The 18,251-nt window shown below is 34.5% G+C and overlaps 1 protein-coding gene across 3 annotated transcripts in view; it reads left to right on the top strand.

The window, feature by feature from the left end:
* Window positions 1-261: 261 nt before the first annotated feature.
* Window positions 262-18,251, top strand: part of LOC111044247 (reversion-inducing cysteine-rich protein with Kazal motifs) — a 430,802-nt gene continuing 412,812 nt past the window's right edge. The window contains exon 1 of one of the 3 annotated variants that reach the window (XM_039434204.1): window positions 262-394. In XM_039434204.1, coding sequence (XP_039290138.1) covers window positions 322-394 — 73 coding nt within the window. In that variant the 5' untranslated portion in view covers window positions 262-321. The remainder of the gene's footprint in view (window positions 395-18,251) is intronic. The other 2 variants (XM_039434188.1, XM_039434199.1) reach the window with 2 other exon arrangements.

Below are 18,251 nucleotides of genomic sequence, written 5' to 3'. Positions count from 1 at the left end.
GTCAGCATTGTTAATATGGAAATCATTGCCTATAATATACATTTCGGGAATGCTGACAGTTGAGTGCATGTCACTACTTGTGGTAGTGGGGTTCATGGGTGACTAGTGACTGGTGACTGGTGACTGGTGACTGTCGCTTTGTGGTGCTCTATGTGCCACTGTGCCACCGAGTCGACTTGTTTGTTTAGTATGTGTGTGTGCGCGTGTGCGGAGGGGTGCTCTCTAATCAGGTTGGTGGAGGGGGGCCCACCCCCTGATTCCTTCGGCAGGCTCTTTTCGGCTCCGAGTCTGCAGTTGTCGCGTAGAGCGCGGGATGTTAACATGTTTGAGTTGTGTGCGCGGTCTGTGGCCGTACTCTGGATTATTTTCGCCGTTCGATTCTGCTGTGCAAGAGGTAGAAAATTGTTTTCTTTTCTAAATCTCAGTTTTTTCAGTTTTTGCCTGTTTTTCTTTCAGTTTACTCCGAAAGTAGCCTATTACAACCTGCCCCAAAAGTTTCCCCGTGTCTTCCAAATTTTCCAATAGTAGAACATGTTTTATATTTTGATAATATTTATTTTCTAGAATGATTTTAGTAATCCACAGTTTTGATATATATGTCAACTTCAGTCAGTTCTCTGCCACTTGAATATCATTTTATCAATGTTTTGGATTCTTATCAATTTTCACAATTAATAATTTTATAATATTTCATTCAAATATTATTCAATATACCATATTATTATTCAATATAACTTATATCTTCGTAGATTAATCGGATGAAATTTCCCACTAATGTTTTCTGTCATAAAATGCAATTTATGTTTTTCTATCATTAAGGAATACATGCAATCGGATAAGTAAAATTTCCTTCCTTCAGATGAGAACTCAAGCGAATTCTTCCGATATTCAGACAGCATTGATTGGTCTGATGTAAAATGTCATGCTTGAACTCAAAAATAATATTTAAATATGATTACTATGACTTCAACAATGAAGAATATAATGTTTCATTAGAATCATATGAAGTATGAAGTGAATCTCACCACACATATCTAGATAAAGAGTGCTAAAAAAAATTTAATGAATAGCTAATTATTGTGATAATACTGTTCTCTAACTACTTGTTATACTGTAGAAGAACAATCAAAATGTTGATCAATTCCCAACTTCCAGAAAATTGAGAGAAACATGTATTGTGATAATGAGTTGAGTTGAACTCAAACTCATATGATAAAGATAAACTGATTGTATCCATAAGAGCTGAATCTCAATCTAAAATAATTGATGAACATTTCTATTCATGATGTTTTCGACTCACCTCTAGCAAATACTTGAAGAAAATAGAGCTTTCCTAGAGAGGAGAAAGAAAAAGTCAAATATAATAATTAAAAAAAGAGATTATACGCGTCTCATAATATAAAATGAGATATAAAGTATTATATGATTTAATGTAAAATACTCGATTTAAAAATCGATAAATAGATATCGAAATCAATGACGTTTCGAGATTGATAATAAAATCTGAGCTAATAATCAACAATCAATTTGTATAAAAATACTTCGAGTGAAAAGCAAAAAGGCTCGCCCCACTGTAATTCATGTATTATCTATAATATCGGGGCACTGAGCTTCGCTCGTTATTTTTATTTATCGACTAGCTGGCCCGGCGAACTTCGTACCGCCAAATAGTTAATGCATCTAATGAAAAACTTTAGCTGGATGCACACCAATGCCGCGCGATGCGGCATTTTGCATCCAGGTGAGATTTTAGCTAACTATTAGGCATTAACTATTTGGCGGTACGAAGCTCGCCGGGCCAGCTAGTCTATATGAATAAAAATCGAGCCTCAAATTTTGACATTCATCAACTTTTTTATGTGTGCACCGAATTTGATTATTTTTTTGGGTTTGTTCGTTATGTTCAAGACCAGGTTTATGGCCTATCAAATGTATAATCCTACTTCAGGACTCTTTCCTACGGTCCTTCAAAGTTTGCATGTAATCCAACATGAAGAAGATTTTTGGGAGAAGATTTGTGAGCTGACACAGAAATAAAATTCAGCTGTTATAATCATTGCGTCATCCAACAGCCATCAGTAGATCTATTTAATTTCCATGCTTTCCATATTGTAGTAAGTATTGCTTTCCGAAAAAAATTAAGGTACCCAAATTTCTAAATTTCTATACGTTTCAAGGTCCCCTGAGTCCAAAAAAGTGGTTTTTGGGTATTGGTGTGTGTGTGTGTGTGTGTGTGTGTGTGTGTGTGTGTGTGTGTGTGTGTGTGTGTGTGTGTGTGTGTGTGTGTATGAGTGTATGTGCGTCTGTGTACACGATATCTCATCTCCCAATTGACGGAATGACTTGAAATTTGGAACCTAGGGTCCTTACAATATAAGGATCCAACACGAACAATTTCGATCTATTGAAATCCAAGATGGTGGATAAAATGGCGAAAATGTTGTCAAAAACAGGGTTTTTCGTGATTTTCTCGAAAACAGCTCCAACGATTTTGATCAAATCTATACCTTAAATAGTCATTGATGAGCCCTATCAATTCTGTAAAGTCCCATTTCTGTAAAAATTCCAGGAGCTTTGCCCTATCTATGCAAAGTTTGATTTTAGATTCCCAATTATCAGGCTTCAGATAGACTACAATTTAAACAAAAAATTCAAAGTGGAAAAGATTGAGCATGGAAATCTGTACAATAATTGATGTTTTGTAACATATTCACCTGAAATTTAAAATGAGCTCGATGTTCGAGAAAATGTTATTATTTCAACTGCAAACTGTTGGCAACTGTTAATTCTATTGAATAGTAGACTTAAGAATGATGCGCGTGAACACTAGCGTCAGGTGATAAATTTTCATAACGGCAAGGAAAGTTGTGTGAGTGCGCCACACCAGATTTTTTCAATTTTCTTTCTACTGATTCACAAAATTTCAATTCCTTATAATGCCGCGGTACGAACGACGTCCAAACTTTTGTCGTAGAACTCAAAATGCTGTAAATTTAGAATATACCAGCTTACCCGGCGAACTTCGTACCGCCAAGAAGTCAATGAATCTGATGTCACACTTGACTTTATTTGGTGAATCATGGAATTTATCTGACAATCAATATTTTCATTTACATCTCAATACGGACTTCCTATGCTCTTAAAACTACCGTTTTAATACCAGTAAACAATTTTATCACAGAGTGACGTATTTATTACAGCAGGTAAGTTTAGATGCTAACTCATATTATCACAACATGATCTTCAATCATGATGATCTTCCCGTTCTACGTTAGCCGCTCCGCCGACAATTTCGAAAACATAGGTCTGTAAAATGGATTAATATTTAATTATTATTTGCCCCCCTATTAAAACTTCTAGTCAGAAACCATCCCTAATATTCACACAACATATTCCCGAAGTTTCATGCCGTTCTGTTGAGTAGTTTTCGAGACTATGAGAAACAAACAAACAAACTAGCTAACACACAAACAGACATTCATTTTCATTCATAGATGCACGGGAAAATCAGCAGCAAGGAGATATACCATTCAATTACCAGCAAGCTGCATTCAACTATAACTAAAAATACTAACTGCTGCACAACTAACTAAGCACATAGGAAGTCCATATTGCGATATAAATAATGTAAATACTGATTGTTGGATAATTTTCATAAAAATATAGTGCATCAGATTAAGTTAAGCTAAGCACACCTGAGGAGGCGCGGCTTGGTGATACAAAGTGTTGATATTATAAAGATTGCCTCATCACACCATTCCACGCCATGCCCGATTCAGTGTGTGTGAGTTCTTCCATTCAAACCAGTAAGTAGGAAGCAACTGGATGCAACATGCCGCATCGCGCCTCCTCAGGTGTGCATCCAGCTAGTCTGTCATGAGATGCATTAACTATTTGGCGGTACAAAGCTCGCCGGGCCAGCTAGTTTTTTATAACAGCATGAAAATGCTGTATTTTATCAGGCAGGGTATGTTGATATTTTTGGTGAGTTTATTGCTTTAGTCCACCCTGATTGGGTGGTTTTCTAATTTCAACACAAAAACAACTTATTAGAGCCATCATTATTTAGGGTTTCCTATAATAATCAACTCAAACTTGTCTGAAAAAACGCAATATTTTATTCTGTGTTTGAATAAGCGAGTAGTTTGATTATAATAATTAGGCTACTCCATTCTATTTGTTAGTTGATTTTGATAAAAATATTTTTCCTCTTGAAAAATATGAAAGTAGGTTTCACTTGTGGTGAGGGAAGAAAAAAAATAGAATTATAATAAAAAATCGATAACGTGAGAGCGTTGCATAAGTGATATAAATATACATGAGATAAGATTTTTTTTAATTTCATGAAAAATTCTCAATGAAAATTGCTTTCAACATGCAATATTAATAAAAAATAAGTCATCAATTTTCTAAGAAAAACGTGATATTTCTGAGGCTTTGATTTTTGTATGAATTATACCAGGGAGTATATAGTGAGTTGTTTATATCCAAGTTGAAAATCTAAATCAAAATAATTTATTATTCCAGATAACTTGAAAATCATTGGTTTTAAAATCAGCATATGCTGATGCTGATGCTGAAGTTAAAAGTGAACAAATGGATTGGTGATCCGAAAGGTGAATCTGGCGAACTAACTAATAAAACCGTAGAACCAATGATTGTTGTTTGCATGAATAGTGCAAAACTTTCAAATCCCACAAAGTCAATAGCATGGTTGGCAGTTTCCTTAGTAATATCATTCGAGGGCAAGCATTTTATTTCGTTCATTCATCACTTCAACTTTTTCGAAGCTTTGTCATCTGAATAAGTCCTTCTTCCGGCGAATGAAAACTTTCCGCTCAAACTGTTGGTTTGGAAGGGTCTTAGTATAGCAATCAAAAAGTTTCACTTGGGGTCTTTGATATTACAAAAGATTAAGATTGAGATTCTCTATTGATGGTAGTTTGGTGGCAGCAATGAGTATAATTAATTTTTGGTCGTGGATATTATTGATCGATGCCAAAGCCTCTCTCTATATATATTTAGCAAAATATTGATAGCTGTTTAATAGTAGTGAGAATCAATTGATTCATTGATTGATGATCTTATTTCTATTGAAAATATTTTTGGAGATGTCAAATTGACGAGACTTCTCTAAATGCGGAATTTCATATTCTTATAAATCTATGAAAATTGTGACAATTGATAAACTGATTCACAGCTTCTTACAGTATCTGTACATGATATATTATTTGAAATTGAAAAATTTGAAAGAGTTGAGAGATTTCTAGCAAAAAATTGAATATCACATCTTACAATATATGCGGTAAGAAGTGAGGAGATAATCACATTAGGGAAATCATCTATAATATCATACGTTTGAACCAAAGTGCAGATATTCCTTCATTCATTCAATGATAATATATTGAAGAAATAAAGGCTGTATTAAGACAGGAGATACACCCCTCCAAGCCTGATGATACACCTCCATCGTGTTAAAAACTGCTACTGTTTTTGGGACACCGAAGATTTTTCTCTGACAACACCCCTCCATCATAGGTCCAGTATGCGCAGTACAGTAAAGTGGCACAGTATGCGGCAAAACCTCTTTACCGTTGAGCACTGAGCACCCCTGATTGAGCAAAGAAAAATAGTTAACAGACAAAGAAAACAAACTTTTCACAATAATTATATAGTCGATTGTTGAAATTTAATATTATTGATCGAATTTCAAGTAGTCATCTTCAGGTTTTCTTCTTCATAATCTTGATTCTGTTCCTGTTGGATGACAATCTCATTATTATGATTACATCATGAACACGTACGTAGAACCAGACCCATTCAAATCATAGTCAGTTAGCACAGCTAATGCTCTATTAGCAGGACTATTATTGACATCAGAAATTGGAGTAATACAACCTGTGATAAGTTGTCGAATATAGTTGCACATTGAAAGCAACTCTGAAATCCATGAGGTTTGAATGGTTGGCAGAACTGCCAACAGCCAGACTCCAGTGGTGCTGTTCAAATGGAATCAAACCTTGCTTATATTATTTTGTTTGTTATATTCACTAAAAATAGCAATGTTTATTATTTCATGATTATCATAATATTTCTTAGACTAAAAGCTTTTGCGGCGCAAGCCACCAGCCACGACGAAGCGAGGAAATTAATAAGAAGTTATCAAAAACTTTATGTGGCTGCCTGTCAAATGAAAAATTATTTTCTTCTCTCCAATCGATAGAGTAACGTTGGTTTGAAAGTTCTTCAATTAATTTTATCTTATTTTAATGGACAAACTGTGACCCAAATTATTTGTGGCACTAAATTTAAACAAATTTTAGGCATGTTATGCTCCTAAATTAAGTAGCCTAATTCTGCAAGGGATTCAAATGCTATTCCTGTGACTGACTGGTGTGTTATGAAACAACTTCGGATGCGCTAGTCAAGAAAGTTGTAGGCTGGGTTTCTGTTAAATATGTATGCAAATCAGTGTAACTGACGAATTATATTAACCACTCCTCAGAAAATGCTCTCGGCATGCTATTATTCAAATGAGTGAGCAAACGTTGTTTGTTTGGGATTTAGTATCACTGCTCCTGATGCATTGAAACTTCTTGATTTATGAATTCCATATTTAATTTGCACATGTGATTTCTGTCTCACACGAAGTTTTTCGCAACTCTACGTGAAAAAGCAATTAATCTGACGTGATATGAAAAATATACCGGTTTCATTCAATATATCTTCAAATATCTTCATTTATAAATATATCACATACAATCTTCTTATTCTTCCAAGATGATGGAAAAGCGTTCACCGTGTTATTTCCATGAAGTCTTTTTTTTGAAACCATCTAAGGATTTTTACTGTTGAGGTGCATAGAGAGCTAAAGTTTTCATCTTATAGAATTTATGACAATGTGGAAATCATCTCTGGGATATTGCTTTCCAACCTAAATATACTTAAGCGGATTCTAAGTAAACACGTCGACCTTCAACAAGTATCGCTATTTATCCAGGGATGGGAAGTGATATAGGGAGTTCTGGGCATGTGCTCAGTGGCGACTTTAAGTGAAGGGTTTGAAGTTTATAAGTAACTTATAAAGCTCTGATGCAAACTTCAACCACTCGTTATCGTAGAATCATCTATATATAAGAAACCATAATTTAGCACAACTCTCCGAAACTGGGGCACTTTTTACCACCATAAATCTGACTTGAAATTTGTCACAGTCAATATCTGAATCATATTAATCATGTTTATCGGCCTCATGCCTCATGAAATGTTATTGATGCAAGAAGAACCAAATGCAAGTTTGCCATTTGCATAAGTTATAATCAATCATTTAGATGATCTATGTTGATAGAGAGAAGATCACATCCATCCTTTATCAATAAGTGATAACTGGACTCCAGGAGTTTGTACTTTATGGTTTATTTATTTTGAGTTTAATAGTTATTGGCGATAAATGGCTGGATAAGATTGAAATCCGTTTTGCTAGACGAAATGCATATGGTTAAAAATAAAACTTTCTTCCCTCTCAGCTTCTTTCTCAGAGCTCTCATCACTCAAGTTGATGTTTTGCCAAATATGTGTTCCTTGTCGATTATGAGCACATAAATGCCATGCTGAACTAAGAATCAATCGCGAAACTGCATTTTATTCCGTTCGAACGGACTCAGCACTAAAATTTCTGTAGGACTGGATTACTAAAATTCAGTCATGTAGTGAATTTAGTCATGTAGTGAATTTCAAGTTTGATCTCAATCTACGAGAAAACCTATTGCCATAAGAGACTTCAATGATGAAATATAATGGGGTTTATGATTTAATAATGTATTTGTTATCGAATTGATGATGAGTTTAAGAATATTCTGGACTAATTAGTATTAAAATAATTAAAGTCCTTATGTTTTGGAAAAAATTATGTATTTAAATAACACAATATTTCACTTGCTTTCAAACAATGGCTATGTTCAACTTTTATTTTATTCTTATTCAACCTTCATGCTCCTACACCAATATAAAAGCAATACGATGGATAAAGAATAAATATTTTTATTCATTCATGTGAAACATGAGAAATTTTTTCGCTGTTTCGCCAAGGGACCAATTATTATTTTGTAATTGATAAAAACTATTGGTAAAAAATCGACAGAGGCATTGTTGAAGGATTATATAGGCATTGTTTGATTAAGCAATAAATGAATGTGGAACTTATCCTACAAAAGTGACCTGTTTATCAGTTTATAAGCTGATAGAATTTATTTGAAATATTTCTCATTATGGTTAATTCAGAATGAAGAATCAACGACATAATGGTGAAACTGTTGAAGTGTACGATAGATAAAAGTGTATTCCGATCAATGAAATACCACTGTGATGAAATGCGAATCACCAACAATTTCTAATGACAGCAGTCACATTGACACTCCAGTCACCAACAGAAGAGATTGGAGAAGAGAAAGAATGGCTTTCACTTCCATTTTTGTGCTCTGTGGCCTCTTGTTTATTGACCTTTCCTATTTTTCTCCCTATCATTAGGACTCTAAAGCGACTTCATTCAATGCAATACAAAAACATTTCCTGTCTCAAATCGAGGGAAATGATTTACCTCAACTTCTTTTTTCTACTCCGACATTTGAATTATTTATATCTTCCAAAACCTTTCTATCACAGGGTCCCAAGTGATGCCGCACCTGGAAGATCTTGGTCACAGAATAACTACTCTGTAGCAATCATAAACGGAAACTTCAATATTAAAAACATCTCTAATATCATCAATCAGCAGCTCTCACTCTTCTCAAAGAGACTGTAGATTTTTCAGTATGGAATATCTCAATCAGTATAGTTTTATTACTATTTTCAAGGTTCTTCGAACCAGTATTCCACTTTTATTAATCGGTGAAGAATTCTTGTTTAAGTTGAAATTGCATCAAGGTAATAGTAGCCTACTCAATGAGAAATAATTGCAGCCCACTATTTACATTTGAACAATAGTCTCGTACTTTGAGACGAATATGAAATAAATAGAACATAGGAGGATAATTGAAGAGAGTCTCAAAGCACACAGAAACTAGGTGGGGAATAATGGAAAAGTAGAAATGTATCATGATGATATTATTGCTACGGGTGACATTCATTTTGTTTGGTATATTACGAATTGTTCAGAATTTATTTTTTTCGTTATTCGTGTTTATTATCTAAAATCATTGAAAAATGTCGAATATCAACATATTTCCATTGTAAAGCAAGAGTCTTGCTTTACCTACCTTTTCTCCCACCTCAAAATCATAAATAAAGGTTATGTTCATAAAATTTTATTTACAAGACAATTTAAAATCTGGCCGATCTAGAGGAACTCCTATCGCTCCCACGAGTATCGCGTACCACACCTTCCATTTAATGAAATAAATGAATAATTTCGTACTCATGGCCGGTTGCAGAGTCGTCACATAGAGTTAAAATCAGGCATTTAACTTATTTATGAAGCCATAACTTCACTTTTAGTTGCACAGATGTCAAAGTAAACTATAGCTCCCATAAAACTAAAAACGCCCAATTAGAGTTACACATGATTTCGTTGCAGAGTCGTCAAATAAAGCTTATTTCTGTCTCCAATCGCTAAAAATCTGGTGTGGCGCACTCACACAACTTTCCTTGCCGTTATGAAAATTGATCACCTGACGCTAGTGTTCCCGCGCATCTCAAAGCTACTATTCAAAGATTTGAGTCAGCTGGTGACAGGGCAATAACGCTGGAGACACACATGAGGTCTGCTATCTCTTCAAGTGCATGATTTAATAGAATCAACAATAATTTGCAATTGAATAATCATATTTTCTCGAATTTAAAGCTTATTTTCAATTTTAGGTGAAAATGTTACTGAACATCAATTATTGTAGATATTTTCATGCTCAATCTACTCCACTTGAAATTTTTTGTTTAAATTGTATATGAAGGCTGATTGAGAATTTAAAATCAAACTTTGCATAGATGGGGCAAAGCTCCTGAAATTTTTACAGATATAGGACTTGTTGCAGTTGATAGAGCTTATCAATGACTATTTCAGGTATGGATTTGATCAAAAAACCACTTTTTTGGACTCAGGGGACCTTGAAACGTATAGAAATTTAGAAATTGGGGTACCTTAATTTTTTTCAGAAAGCAATACTTTCCTTACCTATGGTAAAGGGCAAGGAAAGTAAAAACGGTCATTTAAGTTATGGGCCCGACGTCGTGCTGTTAAATCCAATATCTACTCCCACCACATGTATTTTAGAGGTTGTGATAGCTTTTTTTGAAAGATGTTTAAGAAAACCCATCTGTATTATACAGTTATTTGTAGATCTAGAGTGTAAAGTACTGTTTTTCACCCTGAGGGAAAAGTTTGAAATAACAATTTTCCTGAGGGAGAAAAAACATTATTCACTCGTGATGTACACAACATTTTTCCTCCACCTACATTTTTATAAAAACTGCAAATAAAATCATTTTTAAAAACTTACGTGACCAGTAAAATGTGTTAGAGCATAACTTAAAATTAAGTCTTATAATCACACAGTTTACCGCCGACAGCGCTATCTTTCGGCAAAAGTTGTAAGAACAATGGCCGCCGACTCGACTACAACACTATGATGACGTTCCAGTTTCAAATTTGATTAGTTAATGAGGAATATTCGTTGGTTGGTATTTTGAATAACATGGAATATAAAAAAAATATTTATACATTTTTATAGTATACTGATATCAAGTTTGTAATAATTTTAGCATGAAATTTATATTTCATATATTGATCAAAAGTCTGGTTGAGGTATTGAATTTAGTTGGTTTAATGACTACTCTATAATGCTTCCTAATCTGAGCTTAGACCTTCTAACCTATTTCAAATTGATGTAAGTTTTTAAAATAGAGATGCTTCCCATGTTATTTAAATGGAGTCACTTTTACGCTCTAGGGAGTTTTTCTGTTTTTTCCTCCCGAGAGCGAAAAAGTGACACTTTAGTATTATGTTTCAGGGAGTAAAGTAGGCTATTTAGACATTAGGTGGAGGAAAAGTAAATTATTTTTCTCTTAAGTTTTTTTCAAGCTGTTTATAAGCTCCAAATCGCTATGGCACCAAATAAATATGGTGAGAAATCTCGCCAAAAATCAAGAGTCGCCATATGGTTTATCAATTTTATGTGAGGTCTTTTAGGTATGTTCACAATGATGTCGATTAAAACTTTCCCCGATGCCAAGACATTGGTTGGATAGAGGTATGTACGGAAAAAAGTGAATAGAGCTGCAGTGTGACCTATGTGTGATGATAATTCGAGATATAGCTAAATGGGCTTCCGCAAACGACTGCAACGACCAACCATTTATGTGAGTGATTTTAAACTATGTCTCACATAGCTATGTTTGATTTTATGTAACGACTCTGCAACCGGGCATCAGAGAAATACTTGCAATTATTGTGATTCATAATATTTTAGTATAAACTGTATTCTCTCAATAATATAATCATGACGTGATTTATATCTACTGATAAATATTTAGCAGATACGAAAGAAATATAGTTTCCTGTTTGTGTTTTAAATCATCACTAGAACTTGAAATTACTGTTTTAATTGGGCAAATCAAACAATCAAGCCTTTAGGCCTATTGAAAAATTAATTGAATTGTTATTCAGATAGCAGATAGGCCAACTGAATTTGTCCCTAGTATAATGATTTGAGACTGAGCAATGAAGGTTATCAACGAAAGGTCATGCGCATCTTTGATGGTCCATTAATAGATCATTTTATTTTAGTATCTAGAGATTAGCTTTTGCATAGATAAATTCCATAGTGAGAAAAGCCAGAAACAGCTATAGAATTCGGACAACAATTTAGATGTAGGATTAGTATTCTCTTGTCATTCTCTGATATTTTAATGAATTTAAATAAGCGCTCCTTAATTCAGGTTGAAATCTTGAGAAGCTCTACAATCCACAGGGTGACCGCTTTCATATGACCATATTTAAGACCACTGTGAGGCTATATTTATAATAAAAAGGATATTGGATATTTTGCATAAATTTTTAGAATATTGTATACTGTTATTTATTGTGTATCTTGAGCCTCTAAATGTTCTTATTATTTGGAGAATTCAAGTGTATAGTATTCCTAAATGATACACATTCTCGGATGAATACAATAATAAGTCCAGTCAAATGGTCGTTTTTCAGGAAACAGCCCCAAAAGAATTTTTCTCGACCGTTTTATATGTATTTTGGGGCGCTGAATTCGAATCTGAAATTTGCTGACACGCCAGAGGGCGGCTTCACCCCCAAAACCCTCAAAAACCCCTAAAATTTCGGACTTTTTTTAATTTTTCCATTCAATATCGGAAACTTTGAGTTTTTGGAGAAAAATAATTCACTACAAAATTAAAGATAATAAAATTTCCAAGAAATTGAGTGGTCGCGCAGGATTCTACTATTCTTGGTTCCGGAGCTACAAATTTTCAAAAAAGGGGTATTTTAAGGAATTTTCAAAATTATGCAAACCTACCACTTCTACCCTATACAACTTGGATATTTTTCTAGTATAGATAAAAAATCTGGTGTGGCGCACTCACACAACTTTCCTTGCCGTTATGAAAATTTATCACCTGACGCTAGTGTACACGCGCATCTCAAGTCTACTATTCGAAGATCTGCCAGCTGGTGACAGGACAATAACGCTGGAGACACACGAAGTCTGCTATCTCTTCATAGTGAATGATTTAATAGAATCACACTTTGCATTGATGGGGCGTAGCTCCTAAAGTTTTTACAGATGTGGGACTTGTGGCAGTAGATAGAGCTTATCAATGACTATTTTAGGTATAAATTTGATCAAAATCGTTGGAGCCGTTTTTGAGAAAATCGTGAAAAACCCTGTTTTTGACAACATTTTCGTCATTTTAGCCGTCATCTTGAATTGGATTTGATCGAAATTGTTCGTGTCGGATCCTTATAGGGGAAGGACCTTATGTTCCAAATTTCAAGTCATTCTGTTAATTGGGAGATGAGATATCGTGTACACAGATACACTCATACACACACACACACACACACACACACACCACACACACACACACACACACACACACACCACACACACACACACACACACATACGAAAGAAGAAAAAATCGTTATGACTAGATGAACAGCTGATATCTATATTGTTAAAAATTCCTTGACTCAAGATTTTCTCAGTTCGTTTGGAATGCTCATTCTAAAAACTAACTTGAGTTTCCATAATCCTCAATGAGCGTTTCTCTACTGGATATCGATTCAAATTTTATTTAAACTTTTGTACATATTTAACAATAAAGAGTGTAGGTTGTTTTCATGCAATAGAATTACTTTCTGTACAATTCTCAACTAAAACGTCATTCCCGTCCGTATAGACAGGTGAATTCCAGAAATGACCCACAACTACTGTTTGTTTATTGTTCAACAGGACTTAAATCAGCAATTCAATTATCTACGCAACTATCTTATGAAATTAACGTCACTGAGCCCACAATCAAATAACGCTGGGTTTTTGTGAACTGCACAAGCTGTGCTAGGAGGAGAAACAGAAATGACGACTACTTGACCGTGCATGTTACCACAGTTTGTTGGTGTTGCGGTAGAGGAGCGAAGATGATATACTCGAGAAGAGGACAGTGGGAAAGAGAAGGATAGCAGAGGTTGGAAGAGAAAGAAGAAGAGTAGAAATCATCCTGAATCCTTGAGTAAATCTCTTGGATAGTTTTCATTACCGGAAATATCTTTATCGTAAAAATGAACTGTTACAGATCCGGCATGAAATATCCGAAATATCTGTGATAGAATCCAATTCACTTTTAATTTGCAGGTAACACCTTCGGATGTAATTTGAAAACACATCACCAAATTAGTATGATATTTGCTAATTCTTAACTATTTATAGTGATCGATTCCATTTATGTGAAAAATTTGTTTATAACGTAGATAATCGGATTTCTGTATAAATTCAATTTATTAGTAAATGAGCTAGGATAGATAAAACCAATTAAAGTGATGCTAGATTATCAATTATTGATTTATCAATAATTTCAATGTACCTTCATCTAACTGAGCTCATTGAATGTTCAACGCATAGTTCTATATTATCGAACCTGAATCTTTTTTCTGCGGATGATGTCCACATGAGCCTATTGATATTGCTTGTGCGTGGGTAATGTTTAGTTTAGTTTGATTTTTGTCACAGAAAGCTGTATAATCGAGCAGAGCTCGCACAGCATGTGACACGTCAAAATTTATAATCTTGCAAAAAAAACAATGGTTTGAGAGCCCACTCTCTAGCCAACATTCCCTCAACAGAACATCTCAAAACAGTCTCAATGAGCCCAAATGAGCAATTCTTTAACTTCCCTAGCTAACTTTTCGTTGCCTTTATGCTTCAAGGCTTTTTGTAAAAATAGTTTAAGATCTTCATACCCGAATAGAATAGCGTCTTCTCAATCAATGTCAGCATATGCACAGGGTATCGAAGTAGTGAACCTCCTTGTCTAGTGTTATATGGGTGGGATATTGATTGAGCATACTCAGCAATCTGAGAAAAATACAATGCAAGCATTGTAAGCAGACCCAATCTTCTAAATGAGGGTTTGCATGAGTTGAGTGCCTTATTCTCAGTAAAACAATATTTAAAACACGAAAGAAAGCGCTGCGAATAATTGAAGGTATTAGCAAAAAAATGAAATGATTTTTTCTTCTATTTGCCAATTTTTTTTTCTATTACAATTTAGTTGCGTAAAGCCATACATTTTTGAGCAAGGCTCAAGTGGCATGCAACATGTCAAGTTCAGGATCGGGATCCTGAGAATGAGTTGCAGCACTCCTCTATTGTATAGGGACATGCCTCTACCAATGTCCTGGTTATCTTAGATAAAAACACTTTATAACCACCACACAACCTAATATCATCTGGAATACAATAATTATATCATAATTATTATAAAACTTCAATCCTGAGTAATACGGCCCTTTTTCAAGCAGAGAGAGTTTATGAATTGGGAGCTGGAACAAACATGCATTTCTACCTCGAGTTCTGTATGCATACAGTTTATTTGTCAATACTATAGCCATCTAGTCTAAATACTAATGAGCTAATTTTTTCTATCCTAGAATACTACTTGAAAAAATGAACGAGACTAAGCCTATAAATAGTACGAAGCTTTTCGTCCAAGATCATACCTAAATATTTGGCATCATTAGCATATGGTACAACTTGGTTGTTGATAGTTATTGGTATGAGCAGGTCCTTCTTATTGATGAAATTGATGTGAATCGACTTTGCTTCATTCAATTTCATTCTCCACTTTCTAGTCCAAACTTGATGGATCCAGTCCAATTCTGTTGATGGATCTCTGTAGTTTCTCTGTTGCAATATGAATGTCACTGTCTACTGATAATATGGCTGTATCGTCTACGAAATGTTGCTGTAGTATTGTTATCAAGGCTGGGAATATCGCTGGTGTAGAGTAGGTATAGAATTGGCTCCAGAACATTGCCTTGACGAACTCCTGCTTTAATTTCCTTCAAATCAGAATATGAACTTTCATGCCTGGCCCTAAAGTATCTGTCAGTCAGATAGGATTGTAATATATCTGTATATTGCTTTGGCAGCACTTTTTTGAGTTTGAAAAGAAAACCTTCATACTTTATCAAAAGCTTGCCCTATATCAAGGAGAGCTGCTGAACAATCTTTTTTCTCTTCTAAGCACTTCTCTATCACATTTATAATCTTATGCACTTGATCTATTGTTGAGTGTTTCACTGTGAAGCCAAATTGGTTATTTGGAATTATCAGTCTCTCAATTATTGGTTTCAGCATCCTTTTAAACTTAGAATCCTTTTTAGAATCCTTTTGAACAGCTCGGATAGGACAGGTAACAATGATATTGGCCTAGATGATGATACTTCATGTAGCTCTTCACATTGTGGCTCTGGCTTCATTAGCATTATAACCTCTGCTACCTTCCATATTCCTGGTACGAATTTTAGTCTAAAACAAGCATTCAAAATGTTTGTTAATTTCACTATTGCTTTCCTTGGTAGGTGCTTGAGGACTGTGCCAGTTATCATGTCAAATCCAGGATGTTTTCTGTTATTCAGATTCCTTATTTCTCTTCTCACCTCATCTACTGTGACACGCATTATTTCTTAATTCGGCTGTAAGATATTCTCATTCGTTTCCAAAGATTCCTCTCCACCTGCGTTGTTTGGCTGGAGAACGTGTAAATCCTTTGAAATGAAAAATGAAATGGAATTCTTTATTAGGCAATGTCCCAACTCCGCCCAATAAAGAATTTTCTCATTTAATTTCTTATGCCAATACCTTCAAATATTCGCAGTGCTTTCTTTTGTGTTTCAATAAAATGGAGTCATGTGCACCGCATGCACCACATGCGGAACACCGCAAGCAACACGTTTTTATTAGGATGCACCTGAACCACCATATCCTATAGTAAACCTTAACTGATTGATACCTATTACATAGATATGGAGTGAAAAAATCAGCCAAAGAACCAACAAATCCATAATAACGGAGCTTATTCAGCAAAATCTCATGATCCATCACATCAAAGGCTCGTGACAGGTCACAGAACAAACCAATGGTGCTCTGTGCCCCATCAAGAGCCATCTGTCACCACCTTGAGAACTGCTGCTTCAGTTGACATACCCTTTTGGAAACCAAACTATTTATTATAAATCATCATTTGCTTTTCCAGGTAACTCGTTATTTGGATAAATTCAAACCAGAAACCACAACCATAACACCAGATACAGGAATCTTCTCATCACTAGTGTTGCAAGGAAGGCACTATACCAGAGACATTTCAATCATTTAGCACCAAAATTATATAATCTACTTCCTGCAAACTTTAAACAGATTAATTATCCTAGAAAGTTCAAAACAATAGTAAACAATTGGTTGATGAGCGAAGGAAGACAGAACATAGAAAATATTATTTCAAACAACAACTAACCACCTAATGACTTACTAAACACTAACTAATTAATAATACGCACAAAAAAAAACAACAAAACCTACTCTAGAACATGGTACGCCATAGTGGAGTAGGTCAATTTCCACACAGAAAAAACTAAACAAGTAGAGGACACATTATAAGAATTTTTTGTAACTAACTATTGTATGTAGGTACCTTCCTCTCTTTTTTTTCTCTTCTCCAACACACCCAAACACTAAGCCCATTGTTTTTTTTTAATTTGTAACATTTATTGTGTTTTTTTTGTTTCGTAAATCTTTGTATTTTTGTTGTGTCTTGTTTTGTGTGTTTTTAATAAATTGAATAAAAAATTTGAATAAAAAATGTAATATTGTAATTTATCTAATATTTTGTGTAATTGATGTTGTAGTTTTAGTTTTTTGGGAAATAAACATTTATTTATTTTATTTATTTTATTTATTTAATGCAAGCAGTTAAAATATCTTGGAAAAACAGAAAGAAATGCCCCTGGTCGATAGCTCTTCATGTCCTTTTTGTCATTTTTCTTGAAGAGCGGTATAACAACTGCATATTCCATTTTTTGAGGAAACTAAGTAGAGAAATATTCACGACATTTGTAAGAGATTCAAGAATGAGATCAACAGCCGCCTCCATACTACTCTGCAGGTAATTTCATCCCAGCCAGTTGAACGTGTATTTCGTAATGACTAATAGAAAGTGAGAGATGATTATTTGATGAGATGATGTCCATGCCTACCGACGAGATTCCAACCCACGACCAGGTAGTGCTAGCAGGGTGTCTTCAGCAGACTGAAGGGTTCAGCCCTCATAGTCAAGAGTTGGCCTAGTTGGCAATGAATTGAATAATGAGAATATTAACAAGTAATAATATTACTTGAGAATATTAATTAGTAATAATACTCGCCTAATATTATTAACAATATTGATTAATGATAAAACTTTTCTCAGTACTCCTAGAATGTACGTACTGTATTAGGATTTGAAATTCGTCTTCAATCACCTCAGGATCATAATTTAAACATTTTTGGTAAATTAAATCCAATTCAAAATTTCTATGACTTAACTATGGCATTGCGGGTGAGGCAAAAGCAAGATATGAAGCAATTCTACCATTCTTAATAACCATGGAAGAAAACCAGAATTCCATATTTTTATTCTTGAAATCGACAGGGTTGAAGCCAGCTTGGAATTTGCGATGGCATTTGGCTGCGGCCGACTTGGAGCCACTTCAAA

The sequence above is a fragment of the Nilaparvata lugens genome, chromosome 1 (genome assembly GCF_014356525.2).
Source record: "Nilaparvata lugens isolate BPH chromosome 1, ASM1435652v1, whole genome shotgun sequence".
In the NCBI taxonomy this organism is placed as follows: Eukaryota; Metazoa; Arthropoda; class Insecta; order Hemiptera; family Delphacidae; genus Nilaparvata; species Nilaparvata lugens.
This window is presented reverse-complemented; position numbering and strand designations above follow the sequence as displayed.